Source organism: Jaculus jaculus, chromosome 8 (genome assembly GCF_020740685.1).
Source record: "Jaculus jaculus isolate mJacJac1 chromosome 8, mJacJac1.mat.Y.cur, whole genome shotgun sequence".
NCBI lineage: Eukaryota > Metazoa > Chordata > Mammalia > Rodentia > Dipodidae > Jaculus > Jaculus jaculus.
In genome coordinates, this window is record NC_059109.1 from 137,171,971 (window position 1) to 137,189,522 (window position 17,552).

Here is a 17,552-nt window from a genome sequence, read left to right on the forward strand (position 1 = left end):
TACCAATCCCGGGGCGAGCCGGCCGGAGCCCTCTGGGCTTCCGTAGCCGGCAACGGCCCGCGCAGAGTAGCCTCCGGCGGGGACTAACTCCGGCCCATCCCAGGTGCACGTGGACCCGTGGCCAAAAGGCTTATGAAAAAAGCTTTTGCTGTTTACTCATAGCTGTTATAAAGAAACAATAATCAAGACAGTAATCATAGAGAAATTAAGTTTTTATTAACCACAAAGGTTTTAAATTCATGTAAGTTCACTTAAATAGGGTTAAGATGCTCAAGGCTGCATTGACTAACATTTATTCCAGGGTAATTTGAAATCTTCAGTGAGTTCGTTTGTGTATTTATATTTTACCAGCTTACAGAATTTCATCGCTACATCAAAGTAAAAAAAAACCGCATAGGACTTTTCCAGAAATATTCATTTCAGAACACAAAATTATACAAGTCACTTTTTGTACAATATTTGGCAATGTTGTTAAGATGCAATGGCATTTCATTTATAAAAACCATCTTCAATTACAAAAAAAACCCCCCCCACACCCCAAAAACAAAAACCCTCAGAAACTCCATTGGTTTTAATCTGCTTTTATAACTAGCCAAAGATTCCCACCCTCTTAGATTCTTTAAGTAATATTTTAAGAAAACCACAAATTAAATTTAGTAATACTTTTTCTGGCCTTATGTATACATATTAACTAGGATCTAGTAGGAAAACCCACCTGAGATTGGTTACATTAAGCACTGTAAAATAAAGGTGAGAACCAATCACCTTTTGCCAAAAAGATACAACCCTAGTCTCCAGAGATCTCTCTCAGAATGGTCTCGTGCTTGAAAGTGGAACAGACACGTTTTCTGGATTTGTACTTTGTAGCGCGGAGAACCTGGACTGCAGCTCTTGCTGGGGTTCCCCTACCCCACTGCTGTGTCCTCCCAGCGACACACCCCGTGGGGACACCATCACCAGGGGGACCTGGCTTTGAATCAAGACTGCGTCAAGCAATCTCACATGACATAGTTCGCATGTGATACTTTGTGGTCAATTACCTCAAAAAAGTAATCACATTCCCTTAACTGAAGCACACGTGCCTGGCTGCCACACACGGCTCGACTTTCTACGGAGCACGTGAAGGCAACAAGAACGAGCGCAGCTCCGGCGCGGAACCCACTCCACTCCTGGAAGGACTTCGTTTTCTGGGTGCCACGCCCCCACCCCGGCAGCGTGCTCAGTGAACAAGGGCAAGTCCAAGAAAGGTGAGAATTTTACTAAGTGACAAAACTTTGGTAAATCAATACAGTACTCTTTAATACAACAAACTGTTTTTGTTGGAGTCATATATATGTTAATGCTAATTTACACTCCAAAAATATCACTTAAGTACCAAATCAAAATACCATGGTTCTTAGCAGAGCAAGTTATTTTATACAAACTGTCATCTGAAACTACACAAGTTCTCCTCACACATGCCATTCTAGCTATGGCAGTAAGGCAACTGTGTGGACAGAGGGGGCCTGCTTCATCATGAGCTTGGTCCACAGCCAGGCAGAGTGCCAGCGCCTGCAAAGTACCTCCCGGAGACTCAAGATCAGTATCGATTTCTTACAAGTACTTTAGAAAAGCTGTTAATTGTTCACATGAGCACCATGGCCCTCAAAATCAGTCGCTTCAAGCCACACTAGCCTCACATGAATGACCCTTTTGATTTCAAAACCCCACATCTCTTTATCTTCATCAAGTCACAGCCTTACCCCACCTCATATAAACAAACAAAAAAATTCTACCTAAAATACTTGTATTTTTTTAAATAACAAATAAATATGCTGTCAGCTTGGAGAGCCCGGGGACTGGCCGCTGCGCCCCCACTCTCGCGGTCACTCCTCGCCCAGCGCAGCCGCCGCTATGGGCGCCCTTATGCTTCCTCGTGCCGAAGCGGCCAGTTCTTCAATCTCGGCGTTTAACTTACGGATCACCCACTCCATTGCTTCTCGGCCCTTCAATAGAAGTTGCACACATTCATTATTACATTATTCATTATTCAGCACAAGGGCATATGTCAAATAAATGACACACCAGGAAGTATCACCAAGTGTAACTAAACCTCGAGGACAGATCGCTTTTGTCCTTGTCTCTTTCTAAATTATTTACCAAATATCAAAGCCTGGCTTGCTCTATAAACTCATTTTTATTTTGTATGCAAAAGATGTTCTGAGGAGAATCTACAACTAAATGACAGCATGCTGTGTTTATTGAATGATTAGAGGCCAAACCCCCATGTTTTCATCCCATCTTCACTGGCTATCTTGAGTTCCTTGAGAATGGAAGGGACCTTTTGTGCTTCCTGCATGAGGCTGAGGGCCAGACTTGGCACATGCTTTACCTAACACTCAGGACATGAGACAGGAGTATTGTCATGAGTCTGAGGCCAGTCTGAAGCTACAGAGTGAGTGTTTCAGGTCAGCCTGGGTGAGAGAGACCCTACCTTGAAAAAATAAAACAAGGCTGAGAAGCAGTGCTTTAAGCAATTACATGACACACAGCTAATCATCCTCCAAACAGTTCTCTGCACTGGGCTCTGTTCTTTAAAAAAAAATTTTTTTCATTTGTATTTATTTGAGAGTGACAGAGAGAGAGAAAATGGGCACACCAGGCCTTCAGGCCACTGCAAACGATCTCCAGATGTGTGTGCCCTCTTGTGCATCTGGCTAATATGAGTCCTGAGTAATCGAGCCTCCGATGGGGTCCTTAGGCTTCACAGGCAAGCTGCTAAGCCATCTCTCCAGCCCTGGGCTACGTTCTTTATGTCACATTCAGAGAAAGAGAGAGAGACAGAGAGAGAGAGAGGGAGGGAGGGGGGAGGGGGAGAAAGTGAATGCATGCGAGTGCCCTCCCTGCCAGGCTGAGCCCGAGGGGCCAAATAGTTAGGAAGCATTCACTTACTTTCCTTGCGTTGGAAGATATGGTGCTGGCCATCAGTCCTTCGAGGGAGCTGCTCAAGTTGACACCTTTCACAGTGATTACGGCTTCCTGGGTCAAAACAGTCCTGGCACAAAACACACCACAGCCTCCTTGACCCAACTTGCACTTGTTAAAATTACTTATCAGAAACTTAAACACTGTAGAAAATAAATTAGTTAAAACACTTTACTCACTTTTCTGGGTCCTGAGGATGTGGCTTGTATGTAAGTCTCTCATCTACGGAAACCATATTAGTGAATGAAATCTGGAAAAACAGAGTATGTCAAGACATTGTGGAAACAAAGAGTAAAAAACATTTCCAACATTTAACACACAAGCCAAAATCTTATTCACTAAATATACAAAACAAGAAATCCACAAAAATAAATCACTGGATGGCGCATGCCTTTAATCCCAGCACTCAGGAGGCAGAGGTAAGGGGGTTCACTGTGAGTTCGAGGCCACCCTGAAACTACATAGTGAATTCCAGGTCAGCCTGGGCTAGAGTGAGACCCTACCTCAAAAAAAAAAAAAAAAAAAAAAAAAAAAAACATTTGACATTACTGTGTGATAGAAATAAAATCCATTTTATTTAAAGTCTAATTTTTAAAAACATATGTTATTTATTTTGCCAGGCATGGTGATGCACGCCTTTAATCCCAGCACCTGAGATTATCTTTAATCCCAGCTTTTGGCAGAGGTAGGAGGATTGCCCTGAGTTTGAGGCCGCCCTGAGACTCCATAGTGAAATCCAGGTCAGCATGAGCTAGATTGAGACCCTACCTATAAAAACTAAAAATATATACGAACACACACACACACAAATGTGTGTGTTATTTATTTGAAAGAGAAAGAGGGAAAGAAGCTGACACAGAGAGAGAGAATGGGTGCACCAGGGCCTCCAGCTATTGTAAACAAACTTCAGACATGTGCCACATTATGCATCTGGCTTATGTGGGTGCTGGAGAATCGAACCAGGGTCCTTAGGCTTTGAAGGTAAGTGCTTTAACTGCTAAGCCATCTCTCCAGCCCTGAACAGTCTAATTTTTTAAAAATACATTTTTATTTATTTGACAGAGAGAAAGAGGGAGAAAGAATGGGCATGCCAGGGGCCCCAGCCGCTACAAATGAACTACAGACCCATGCACCACCTTGTGCATCTGGCTTATGTGAGTCCTGGGGAGTAACTGTTAAGCCATCCCTCAAACCCTAAAGTCTAATTTATTTTTTAAATTTTATTTATTTATTTATTTTTTTAAGGTAGGGTTTCACTCTAGCTCAGGTTGACCTGGAATTCGCTATGTAGTCTCAGGGTGGCCTCAAACTCATGGTGATCCTCCTACCCCTGCCTCCCGAGTGCTGGGGTTAAAGGCGTGTGCTACCACTCCTGGCTAATGTTTGGTTTTTCGATAGGGTCTTGCTCCAACCCAAGCTGATCTGGAATTCACTATGTAATCTCAAGGGTGGCCTTGAACTGACAGTATCCACCTACCTCTGCCTCCCAAGTGCTGGGATCAAATTATTATTATTATTATTATTTTTTTTTTTTTCTTGAAAAAGAAACAAAAAGGCAGAGGTAGGAGGAGCACCTTGAGTTCAAGGCCACCATGAGACTACACAGTGAATTTCAGGTCAGCCTGGACTAGAATGAGACCCCTTTCCCAGCCCTGTCTACAAGGAAAATCAATGTAAGATAAGCGCAGGAGGCTGCAGAAGCTCAGCAGGACAGACCCCGCAGCATCAAGGTACTTCCATCCGTCCCTCTTCTACCACTTATTTTGAATTTGTGGTGCAAGGGATTAAACTCAGGAGCCTGCACACGCTAGCATGCCAGGCAAGCACTACACTACTGAGCTTCATGCCCAGACCCCTGCCCTTTAAACAGTACAATTCATTAATTTTATTCTTTTCTTTTGTTTTTGAGGTAGATCTCTAGCTCTCAGGCTGACCTGGAATTTACTCTAGTCTCAGGGTGGCCATGAACTCATGGCGATCCTCCCATCTTTGCCCTCCCAAGTGGGATTAAAGGCGAGTGCCACCATGCGTGGCATGATTTATTTATTTTTATTTGAGAGGGACATGGAGAAAGAGCTTGAGAATGGGCAAGTCAGTGCCTCTTGCCACTGCAAATAAACTACAGATACATAAACCACTCTCTATATTTGGCTTTATATGGATACTGGGTAATTGAACTCAGACCATCAAGCTTTACAAGCAAGTGTCTTTAACTACTAAACCACCTTTCTAGCACCAGTCCTCTTTTTTAAAAAAAATTATTATTTATTGTTTTTTTTTGTTTTGTTTTTTGATGTAGGGTTTTACTCTAGCCCAGGCTGACCTTGAACTCACGGTGATCTTCCTACCTATGCCTCCGAGTGCTGGGATTATTAAAGGCATGTGCCACCACCCCTGGTTCTACTTTATTTTTTAGAGAGAGAGAGAGAGAGAGAGAGAGAGAGAGAGAGAGAGAATAGGCATGCTAGGTCCTTCAGCTGCTGTAAACAACTCTAGACGCATGCACCACCTTGTGCACCTGGCTTACATGGGTGCTGGGGAATTGAGCCTGTGTTCTTTGGCTTTACAGGCAAACGTTTTGAGTGCTAAGCCATCTTTCCAGCCCAGTTCTTTGTTTTTAAAGACAGGTGCCACTAAATTGCCCAGGCTGGCCCTGAATGTGAGATCCTCCTATCTTAGCCTCTGGAGCAGCTAGGATTACAGGCCTGAACCTGGCTAAGAATTGCCTTTCTACACCACACTCAAGCACTTATACCCATTAATATTTCAATTATGAGATGAAAAATTAAGCCCAACAGTTAAAAATTAAAGCACAGGGCCCAGCATGGTGGCACATGCCTTTAAGCCCAGCATTCAAAAGGCTGAGGTAGTAGGATCATGAGTTCAAGACCAGCTTGGGCTACAGAGAAGTCTGCCTCAGGGGAAAAAAAAGGCTGGAGACATGGCTTAGCAGTTAAGGCACTTGCCTGTGAAGCCTAGGGACCCACGTCCAACTCCCCAGAACCCACGTAAGCCAGATGTACATGGTGATGTGTGTCTGGAGTTCCTTGCAATGGCTAGAGGCCCTGGCACGCCAGTTCTCTCTCTCTCTCTCTCTAATAAATTAAATTAACTTAAAGCACAGGAGTGGAGACTTACGTTGGTAGACCTCAGCTCCATTGTCTTCCTCACAGGGTCAACCACAGAGTGCTCCTGCACATACGTCTTGGTTCTTTCTGCACCAATAAGCTAAGGAAAATGCCCAGAACTAGTGATGAGAGGAAGGCATTCACAACAGGCCTTAGATATTTTGTTTTGAAGTAAACAGGAGAAACACAAAGGTCACCAGAGGAAACAGGAACTCACCCATCATGGAGCAAACAAGACTGCCATTCGCTACATTCAAGAACCACAGCAGCAACTAGGAACCAGCAAACTGAGAGCATATGCCACCTAAGGCATGATACTAGAATTGCCACGGTGAAACTTATACACTAGGAGAAGTGGGGAAAGATGGCACCTAACATTCAAACCAATGCTCAGGTGCACTGGCCAGTGTCTCCCAGAAGCTCAAAGGAAAAGGCCTCCAGATACTCAACCAACTGAATCTGGGGGGAAGGGGAGCCCATACATTACCACCTACCTTAATTCCCTGGGTTTGCCCCCAATACCATCCCTGTGCCCCACTTTCCAAGGCTGTGCTTTGTGAGGAGGAGGCATTCCTGTGGGGGAATGTGTCTTTACTTTCCTGAGCGACACCCCTTTTATAGAGGCCTGCTAAGGCAATGTGGTTCCCAGTATCACCAGCATTCTTACATCTGCAACACGTGGCATTTTTGAGCTTCTCACAGTCTACCAGCAACTACTGGAGGCCGACTGTCACCCAACAGAACTGTTTTTAAACACACAGGAAAAAGTAGCAGACCGTGATATAAACGTGCCAGTACAAGTCTGATAATGTTCACCAGACCCACAAGCAGACTAGCTCTGCTTCTGAACCTACTGCTGGTCGCAGAGTACTCACAGACTTCACAATGGAGGGCAGGCCCCACTCGGTGCTGAGAAGCCGGTGGCTGTGCAGCTTTCCAGAAGGATCTATATGTCGGTGGAGCACATCAACGCCAACCACGCTGGGGTTCATCGGGTTTGGGTATTTCTGCATGGCAGCGGTAGTAACGGTTTCCCATGGGTGGCTGCCAACACAACCCAAAACCAAAATATTTAAAAATACATGTATGAATTCAACTTTTTGGGGGCTTTTCAAGGGTAGGTGTCACTCTAGCCAAGGCTGACCTGCCAAGTCATCTCTCCATCATTCTCACCGTGATCCTCCTACCTCTGCCTCCCCAACGGTTGGGATTAAAGGTGTGTGCCACCATTTCCAGCTCAAATCACTTTTTTTGTTTATTTTTATTTGATAGCAACAGAGAGAGAGAAAGAGAGAATGGATGTGCCAGGGCCTCCAGCCACTGCCCCCTTGTACATCTGGCTAACGTGGGTCCTGGGGCCCCAACCGGGGTCCTTAGGCGTCATAGGCAAGTGTTTAACCACTAAGAAATTTCTCCAGCCCTCAAATCACTTTTTAATTGGCAGTTTAATTGGTTTACCTGGGAAGATTATTCTTTCACAAGGCATTTTATTTATTTAATTAATTGACTTATCTGAGGAAGACAGAGTATGAGTGCAACAGGGTCTCTGCTGCGCACTGAAAGCAAACTCCAGACACAGGCAATCACTTTGTGCAGGTGACGTTAAGTCCCAGGGCCATCAGGCTTTATAAGGAAGTGCCTTAACCACTGGGCCATCTTTCTAGCCCACCAAATTACTTCTGAAACACAGGCTAAATGATGGTTTTTGAGTGTCTTGTCTACATTTTTAAGGGCCGGAGTTCATTTTGCAGCAGCAAGAAGCTCTGGCATGCTCGTTCTCTCCCTGCCTCCTTGCAAATAAATTTAAAAATTTATTTATTTATTTATTTATTTATTTATTTTTTATTAGAGACAGAGAGATTGGATATACCAGGTCCTCTTGCCACTATAAATGAACTTCAGATGCACACACCACTTTGTGCATCTGGATTTATGTGGGTAAACTTGCCTTTAGACTGCTAAGCCATCTCTCCAGCCCTTATCTAAATTAAAAAATACAACAATGATTGAGATGGGGAGGTAATATGATGGAGAATGGAATGTCAAAGGGGAAAGTGTGTGTGGGGGGAGGGAGGGTATTACCATGGGATTTTTTTATAATCATGGAAAATGTTCATAAAAATTAAATTAAAAAAAATTAAAAAATACATATTTTATTTATTTGCAAAGAAAGTGAGAGAAAGAGAAAATAGGCACGCAATGGCCCCTTGCACTGCAAACAAACAAGAGATGCATGTGCCACTTTGGCCATCTGGCTTTACATGGGTACTGGGGAATCAAACCTGGGTGTTCAGGCTTTCCAAAGTAGTGCCTTTAACTGCCAAGTCATCTCTCCAGCACCCCCTCACCGCCAAATCTACATTAAAAAACATTTTATTTTTTGAGAGAGAGTGAGAAGGGAAGGGGGGAGGGGGAAGAGAGAGAAAGGGAGAGAGAGGAGGTGAGGGAGAGGGAGGAAGGAGAATATGGCCACGCCAGGGCCTCCAGCCATTGCAAACTAACTTCAGACGCATGAGCTACCTTGTGCACCTGGCTTTACATGGGTCCTGAGGGAACTGGACTTGGGTCCTTAGGCTTTGCAGGCAAGTTCCTTAACCACTATGCCATCTCTCCAGTCCTGCCTTTTTAATGTGTATAAGTGCCAGTATTTTCCCAGAACACAGGATAGGTGAGCACATACGGCCACTTTCCTATAGAAGCATTACAGTGCTGTATAACCTTCTTATTTACCATGACCCACTTTCCTATGGGAAAAAACAACACATTGTAAAAGCACATAGGATGTTTCCACTAGTGAGTATGAAAACTCACTATATCATTTATTCATGTCTTGACCACAATTCTATGCAGTTATAAGGAAGAAAAAAAAGTCACTGTAAATTACTAAGCATGACAAATTACCTAACATTAACTTACTACAAACTTTTCATATTATGATAACAATAACTTCACCAGTCATTATTCATTCATTGTTTTCCTCAAAGAAGCAACTGATTTGTTTTGAAAAAGCCACTCAATATAATAAAATGTTAAGGTACTCCTATATGCTATTTTCTTCCTTTCTCTTTTTCTTTGTCTCTTTCTTTCTTTTTCAGGTAGGTCTCACTTTAGCTTAGGCTGGCCTCAAACTCACAGTGACCCTCCTGAGTGCTGAAGGAAAGGCCACCACACCCAGCTCTGCTATATGCTATTTTCTACGGGTGTCTTTGCTCATCACAGGGGATGGAGGTGGCAACAAGCACCCGAGAACTGGCAGCATCTTTGCTTTCTTGTGTTTAGTTCAGAATGTGGCCAACGTGTGCCTTCCTTACCCTGTGGACAAGATGACTACAAGAATATCTGGCGTGAGAAAGCTGGCCTTTCCACCTGCAGTCTGCTCCCAACTGGTTCTACATTCCTTACCTGTGTCCTTGACACCTGGAGATGATGTAAGCTGTGCAACCCAAGCAAAGCTCACAGACAGCGCTGCCTGTCTTCTCCAGAGCGGAGAGGCCTTCATCTACCTCAACTTGGAGACTCAGACTGACAATTACACCTTGTCAACAGAAGGAAGATCTGGGTGCCATTAATTTCCCAGAACCCCAGACCACTGGTGACATGACTGTTAATGTTTCCATTTACTCTGAAATCATGTATAAATAACCTCTTTCTGTAAGCAGGGCCGAGTCATTAACCTGGTCAAACACTGACTGTTACCAAGGCAACTATCTGAAAAGAAAATCAGATGAGACCCCAACCCCATCCCAGCATCCATGGAGTCATAAAGCATGGTTAGCTGGCTTCTAAACGCTTATCTCCAGGTGGTTATGTGTTACTTGGAATCCACACTATCTCTGCTCTCCATGTCCTTGCAAAGATCAGTATTGACTTTGATGAAGACTGCTTGATACAACACTCCTTGTTGTCCAAGTGGTGACAAACAGGGTTCCAGCAATTAAGATGATTATGTTATGGGCTGCAGAGATGGCTTAGCGGTTAAGCACTTGCCTGTGAAGCCTAAGGACCTCAGTTCGAGGCTCCATTCATTCCCCAGGACCCACGTTAGCCAGATGCACGAGGGGCTGGACGCGTCTGGAGATCGTTTGCAGAGGCTGGAGGCCTGGAGCGCCCATTTGCTCTCTTGCTATCTGGTTCTTTCTCTGCCACTCTCCAATAAATAAATTAAAATAGACAACAACAACAAAAAGATGATTATGTGAAAGATCCTGTGGCTCACTGTTCTATCAGAGCACCCCCTCCCCCGCAATGGAAACACTGTTAAGGCCCAAGGCAAGTGCCTGGCTCTCATGAAAGGTGACCAAAGATGCTCAGCACATCCTGTGCTCAGGCACGCTGGCGGAACCAATGCACTTTGTCACGTGAATACCAGCTCCAGGGCAGACCTCACAAGGAAAGGCAGAGCATCAGATGGCCACACACAAACCGATGGATACTGCTGCCAAGCATCATGGAAACAGGAAATGTGAGCACGACAGATTTGTGGGAGGACATGATGACTTCAGCTTCATGTTTGCCAGGCCCTGTGCCCACACAGGGAATGACTTCCTGTCCTTGGAGCCCCTTAAGAGACTGGGCCTCAAGGAGAAGATGTGGGGTTGTTTGGTTTTGAGACAAGGTCTTGGTACAGCCCAGGGACCACTATGCAGCTCAGGCTGTCCTCAGACTCATGGGAATTCTCCTGCCTCAGTTTCCCAAGTGCTAGGTTTACAGGTGTGTGTCACCATGCCCTACTTATGGAGTAGATCTAGGTGCCATAAATGTGTATTGGCATGAGCTGGGATCGCAGACAGAGCAGCCCAGGCTATGTGATGACTAAATATCATCCTAACTACTTCTCCTGGGGCGGGGGCAGCATTTACCTGAATGTCCTTCTAAAAGAGAGGGCCCAGAGCTGTCAGATCTCAGAGATCTGTGATGAGAGAGAAAAGCTCAAGATCAAGGAAGGCTAACCATCAAATCTTCACAAAACACTGAGAGGGAAAAGGGAGGGAAGAGTGTCAGGGAAGGCAAGGGAAAAGGGGGTTCTGAGAACATCCAGTGCCAACAACTTTGAAGCATTCAAACCCAGAACAGGACTGAGGTCCAGTATCCCTGGTGCAGAAATGGCTTAGTGAAGGAAAGAACCTGGTTACAGAATAGACTTGGGGCCTCAGAAGGGTTATAGATGTTAGAAAAGGAGAGGGTCTCTTTCTGGATCTAATACTCTATTCCTTCTGGGATACAGCAGGTTCTCAGATGGGTTTGATCCAGTAGGTAAAAATGTTGGATAAGTTCTTTTAAAACTTCACTTAGTAATGCTTTTTAAAAATACTTTATTTAGGGCTGGAGAGATGGCTTAGCGGTTAAGGCATTTGCCTGCAAAGCCAAAGGACCCCGGTTAGAATCCCCAGGACCCATGTAAGCCAGATTCACAAGGGGCACATGGGTCTGGAGTTCATTTGCAGTGGCTGGAGGCCCCGGTGTGCCCATTCTCTCTTCCTCTCTCTGTCTCAAATAAATTGAAAATGACATAAAAATATTTTATTTATTTGAAAGAGAAAGAGGCAGATGAGAGAGAGAGGGAGAGAGACAGGGAGAGGGAATGCATATGGGAGCATCAGGGCCTTCAGCCACTGCAAACAAACTCCAAACGTACGCACCACCTTGTGCATCTGGTTTATGTGAGTTCCGGGGAATTGAACCTAGGTCCTTAGGCTTTGTAGGTATGCGCCTTAACCGCTATGCCATCTCTCCAGCCCCATTACTGGAATTCATATAAGCCAGATGTACATGTGTCTGGAGTTTGTTTGCAGTGGCTGGATGACTTGGTGTGCCCATACTCTCTCTGTGTGTTGCTAATAAATAAATTAAAATAAACCAAATAAAAACAGAAATGTCGAAGCTGGGCGTGGTGTGGCACGCCTTTAATCTCAGTAATCAGGAGGCAGAGGTAGGATAGGAGATCCTACTTCGAAAACCAAACTAACAAACAAAAAGCTGAAATGAGTCAGGCGTGGTGGTATGCCTTTAATCCCAGCACTCAGGAGGTGGGCGGAGGTAGAAGGATTGCCATGAATTCAAGGCCACCCTGAGACTACATAGTGAATTCCAGGTCAGCCTGAGATAGAGTGAGACTCTACCTTGGGGAAAAAAAATGAAAGAAAAGAAATGGATACACTAAAAAATACTGTAAAACTACACTACTAAAAACAGTGTGGCAACAGAAGTGAAATGAGTGGAACAGAACCGTCTAGAACTGGAACCCAATACAAACTCAACAGTGTTTAGGACAAGATGGTATCTCCCACCAGAAAGGGCAGCGGATCATCCACAAGTAGTGTGGGAAGAATGGACGCTTTATTTTGGAGGCAGGTCTCACCAGAACTCACTCGACAGGCCAGGCTGGCACTCCTACCTAGGCCTGACAAGTGCATGCCACGACAAGCCATTTGTGCAAGCAGAGAGCACTGTGGGGATGTGGTGCTGTCCCTCTGGGTCGCAGTCTACTTTTCCTAACCCACGGTGGACACGACCGCCCGGTGCAAACTTCTCACACCGGGGGGGGGGGGGGGAGGAGGGTTGCCTCACACCCAACGGCAAGCACGGGCAGGCCGACGCCCTGGCTCCGGCCCTCGGGTGGGGCATGGCCAGGATCGCGTTAGGGGTGGCTCAGAAGGCCGCTGGGGTCCCGGCAGGCCGCTTCCGGGTCAGGCTCGACGGCCGGTCCTCGCCACTTCCGCCCACGCCGGGCCGGCGCTGCCTGGAGGGTCCCCTGGGCTCGGCCCCGGGGCCGTGACCTTGGCCAGGTCCCCCCGCCACCGCGCGGGGTCCACGGGGATTCCGGCTCCGCCCGCCCCGCGCACACCGACGTCGGGAACCCCGAGGACGCCCGGGCCCCGCCGCCGTCCGCGCCCGAACTTACTCAAAAACGTGCTCGGACGTCCAGATCTTCATGGTGCCGGGGCCTGCCCGGTGTCCGGCGGCGCGAGGGAACGAAGACGAACCCAAGTTCACCTGTCCCCGTCCCGCCCCGTCGCTTCCGGCCGGCTTCGCAGCGCGCAGGCGCCGTCGGGGCCGACGCGGGGACCGGTGCCCTAGCCCAGCCCGGCCTGCGCGGCCGCAGCCCGGCCACGCCCACCCGCGCGGGCGCTACCAAGCCCCGCCCCTCGCGCTCGGCGCAGCCGGGCCCCGCCCCTCGCCTCGCGCAGGCTCAGCGCGCCCGCGCCCAGGCGGAGGGCAGCGGGCGAGCGGCGTAGTGCGCACGCGCGGGGCTGCCCCGCGCAACTTCTGCGCCCAGGCAGGGTCTGACCAGCCCCAGGCAGCGCCAGGGCTTGCGGAAGTGCTTGGGGCTGGTTGGTTAGCCGCACAGGACGCTTTTTTTTTTTTTTTTTTTTTGCGTTCTCTTAGAAAGTTCTTCCCATTGAGGCAATGGTGGGGCAGAAGTCACTTCCATCGAGTTTGGTGGGACAGAAGTCAACCCAACTTTCTGCTCATTCCACCTGCCCGCCAAGATGAGCTTCTGTGAGCTAGGATGTCCAGATATCATACAGTGGTCACTGCTCCAGCTAGGGGCGCAGTCAGAAGCTTGGGGTGGTGCACCTGGTGCATGTTGCCCGGAGGTCATAGGTCTTCCCCCGTTACCCTTCCTCAGTCATCCTTCCACCCTTGCAGCCTCCATCACAACATCCGGTTCCACGAGCAATTATCACTCTGAGATCATGTTTTTACTTGCTTAACTCACACCAGGAGTAAGCCCTGGAATGCAAGGATCTCGTGTGTGTCTTGCACGATGATGCGCCTCAGTGCCTCAGAATAGCGAAGGTTCAGTAATAATGACCTGAGGAATGTATTCGTGCAATCGTCTGCTTGATTGCTACAAGACTGCACCCACGAGAAGGCCACGCCCTGGGCCAGACCTGTTGAGTGGCTGCCTCCCTGTACCTACCTAATAATTATGTGTGACATGAATGAATGACTGAGGAGTCAGAACGCAAGAGGGGATGGCGCGTGTTCTTTATGGACGTGTGTCTGTGCAGTGGATGAACTGCCTGTCTTGGCTGTTAGGGTGCAACTTTCTACCCTTGCTTGCCCCACTGTCCCCTGCGTTGTTCCTTACAACATAACGATTTGCCCTTTGAAAGGATGGTTGTGGAAGTAAATCTTTCCATCTGGTTAGTTAGAATGACTGCTTCATTAAGGACACTTAAAAGGGAGGGTTCTAAGTTTAGAGCTGAGAGACCCAGGACCAAGTACGACCTTGGGCCTCACTGAAGACAGCAAGCGTCTTTCTGGACCTTCGAAGAGGAGGTGGCTGCAGGTCTGGGATCGGGGGTTGGCATGCCAAGGAACAGGGAAACACAGGTCCTGGTTCTTACTCCAATTGGGCCTCAGCTCCTTTGATTTCTAAACTTGACTTGTTCATTCACTATTCTCACATTTTTTTTTTGCACTGTCTTTATCCTGTCCAGTCTATTATTACTTTTTTGTATGAATGTGGTACACAACTCTTTATCCACAGTTTCAATTACCCATGGTCTATTGGTATCTGTAGATATGACATAAAATTTTTTTGTCATAATGAGTTCCGTTAGCTAACTCTTGAATTTATAATGAAGGAACTTCAGGGGGACTCTGCAAGCCTCAGCATAGACATAAGAGAGACCAAGTGATTAAAAATTAGAACTTTTAGCCAGGCGTAGTGATGCACACCTTCTTTAACTCTAGCACTCGGGAGGCAGAGGTAGGAGGATCACCGTGGACTACAGAGTGAATTCCGGGTCAGCCTGAGCTAGAATAAGACCCTACTTCGAAAAACAAAAACACAACGACAACAACAACAAAAGATTAGAATTTTTAGCTGCACCAACATCCAAGGAAGGGTGAGTGGAATTAGAGATTAAGATAGAAAATTAAGATTAAGATAGGAAGATCTGATGGGTTTTTGGGTTGGTGAAGAGGAGGGAAGTGCACCCCAGATCCCCTAGTCAAACAACTCTTATAAAACCATAAGGCTTGGGGGTTCCCTGGCTTCTCTTCATGCATACTTCTCTGGAAGTGGACTTGTCTTTTTGCGGTTGACCTGCCTATATCTCAGCGGCATTTTCTACTCTTATCCATTTTTCCCAAAAGGCAGACCACCTTCTCTTCTGACCTTCTCAGCGGTGACCTTTATCTCTGAGTTGATAGGAAATGCTGACCTTTCCTCTTCCCAAGGCCATTCTCAATTGTCTGCATTTCTTCTTGATTCAGGAATGTGACCTTTCTCCTTTTCGGATCATTCAGCCTTTGCTTCCTTAATTAATTCATTTCACGAACAGCCACAATCATCTATTCTAGGCAGTGCCATCCTCCCTTTCTTCCTTCTTTTTCTTTCTTTTATTTTTCAGGGGAAAGCTCAAAAGCAGTCCACTACCATAAATGATTGCAGTTTCTCGCATTTGGGGAGATGGCACACCTGGAGTGCAATAGATAAGCTTCACCCTGGGAAAACCTCCTCCGTGATCATGGTATCATTTAAATCCCACATTTAAAAAGCTTTCCTAAAATTTATTATTATTATTATTATTACTATTATTATTTTTGGATTTCCAAGGTAGGGTTTCACTCTAGTCCAAGCTGACCTGGAATTCACTATGTAGTCTCAGGGTGGCCTCGAACTCATGGTGATCCTCCTACCTCCGCCTCTTGAGTGCTGGAATTAAAGGTGTGCGCCACCATGCCTGGCTCTTAAAAAACATTTTCTTAACAAGATCTATACATATAGACACTATACCATGATCATAATCCCCTCCCATGGCCCCCCTTTCCCCAACCCAAATACCTCCTGCACTGAACCCTTTCTTCTTTCTAACTAGTCTTCTATTTTGCTGTCATCAGTTTTCTCTCCTATTATGCAGGCCTTGAGTAGGTAGCACCAGCTACTGTGATGTCATGCTTACCTTAGCCACTTTATGTCTGGAAGACAGTATTTTAAACCCTCCTCCTCTTCCTTTGACTGTTATTTTGTTTTATTTATTTATTACAGAGATATGGGAGAAGAGAGGGAGGGAGGGAGAGGGAGGGAGAGAATGGGCACCCCAAGGGACTTCAGCCAGTGTAAATGAACTTCAGATGATTGCGCCACCTTGTACATCTGGCTTACGTGGGTCCTGTGGAATTGAACCTGGGTCCTTTGGACTTGTAGGCAAATACCTTAACTGCTAAGCCATCCCTGCAGCCCACATTTTATTTTATTTTATGACTTGAAAGAAGTGAGAGAGAGAGAGAGAGAGAGAGAGAGAGAGGAAATGGGCATGCCAGTGCCTTCCCCCACTGCAAACAAATTCCAGACACTTATGCCATCTTGTGCATCTGGCTTTATATGGGTACTGGGGAATTGTACCTAAGCCAACAGGCTTTACTAGCAAACACCTTTACCTGCTGAGCTATCTCTCCAGCCTGACTCTGACTTTCTCTTTGCCACCTCTTCCACAATGGTCCCTGAGCCTTGGAGGGTGTGATAGAGATGTCTCACTTAGTGCTGAGCACTCCACTGTCACATCTTCTCAGCACTTTGGTGAATTTTGCGTCACCTCAGTAGTCACTGCCATCTGAAAAGAGAAGCATCTCTACCAAAAGTGAAAGTAGCATTAAAATAGGGGCATACAGAGAGATGGCTTAGCAGTTAAGGTAGTTACTGGCGAAGCCATGAGACCCAGGCTCAGTTTCCCAGTACCCATGTAAAGCCCAGTGCACAAGGTGGCTCCTGTGTCTGAGGTTTGTTTGCAATGGCTAGAGGCCCTGGCGCACCCATTCTCTCTCTTTCACTATTTGCCTCATTCTCTCCCTCAAATAAATAAATAAAAAATATTTTTAAAAATATAAAAATATAGGCATAAACATAAGTATTTGGAAGGCAATTCGGTGGGCATGATATCAACATGTAGCTAGACAACAGTAGTGGGTTCTCCCTCAGAGACTTATGAGTCCCCAGCCATAGGCTTTGATTAGGTTTCAGTACCGGGCAGGAATTCCCTTATATGGAGTGGGCCTCCAGTCCAACCAGAGAGTGGTTAATACCCCCCATAACAGACATGCCACCATTGCTCCCATTGGTACATGTGGCCTGGCTGCCCAGCTATAAAGCTTTCAGGGTCCATTGCTGGTTACCACCATTGATGACTTTTCTTCCCCAACAGGCTGCATAACTTTCCAGCATGCTGACAGCCAGTCAATAGGAGGAGGCTTCCCGCTCATCTCCAGCTTCATTTTTCAGTGACCTGCAGCCCAAGCACGTGGAGTCTTCAGCACTAGGATCTTACCATCTATTCTGGCGGGCAACCAAGAGCCTTGAAAATAGCCTGGAGTGTTTTGGAGACTTCATGGGCCTCCCTAACCAGCAACTCTTTGGAAGGTATCCCACCCCTAGCCCTGAAATTTTGTAGTAAACTATCTTTGGTTTCTGGATACAGGATTATTCACATTCATAGGATATTTCTGCCC

General features: G+C 46.4%; 1 protein-coding gene across 1 annotated transcript; it reads right to left on the minus strand.

Moving 5' to 3' along the window:
* Nucleotides 1-194: 194 nt before the first annotated feature.
* Prelid3b (PRELI domain containing 3B) lies at nucleotides 195-13,130 on the minus strand. The gene is made up of 6 exons (XM_045157708.1): nucleotides 12,994-13,130; nucleotides 6,968-7,136; nucleotides 6,103-6,192; nucleotides 3,144-3,214; nucleotides 2,932-3,034; nucleotides 195-1,985 (listed from the first exon to the last, which is right to left on the minus strand). The coding sequence occupies exons 1-6, from the start codon at nucleotides 13,023-13,025 to the stop codon at nucleotides 1,866-1,868; spliced, it is 585 nt and encodes a 194-aa protein (XP_045013643.1). The 5' UTR covers nucleotides 13,026-13,130; the 3' UTR covers nucleotides 195-1,865.
* Between the last annotated feature and the right edge of the window lie 4,422 nt (nucleotides 13,131-17,552).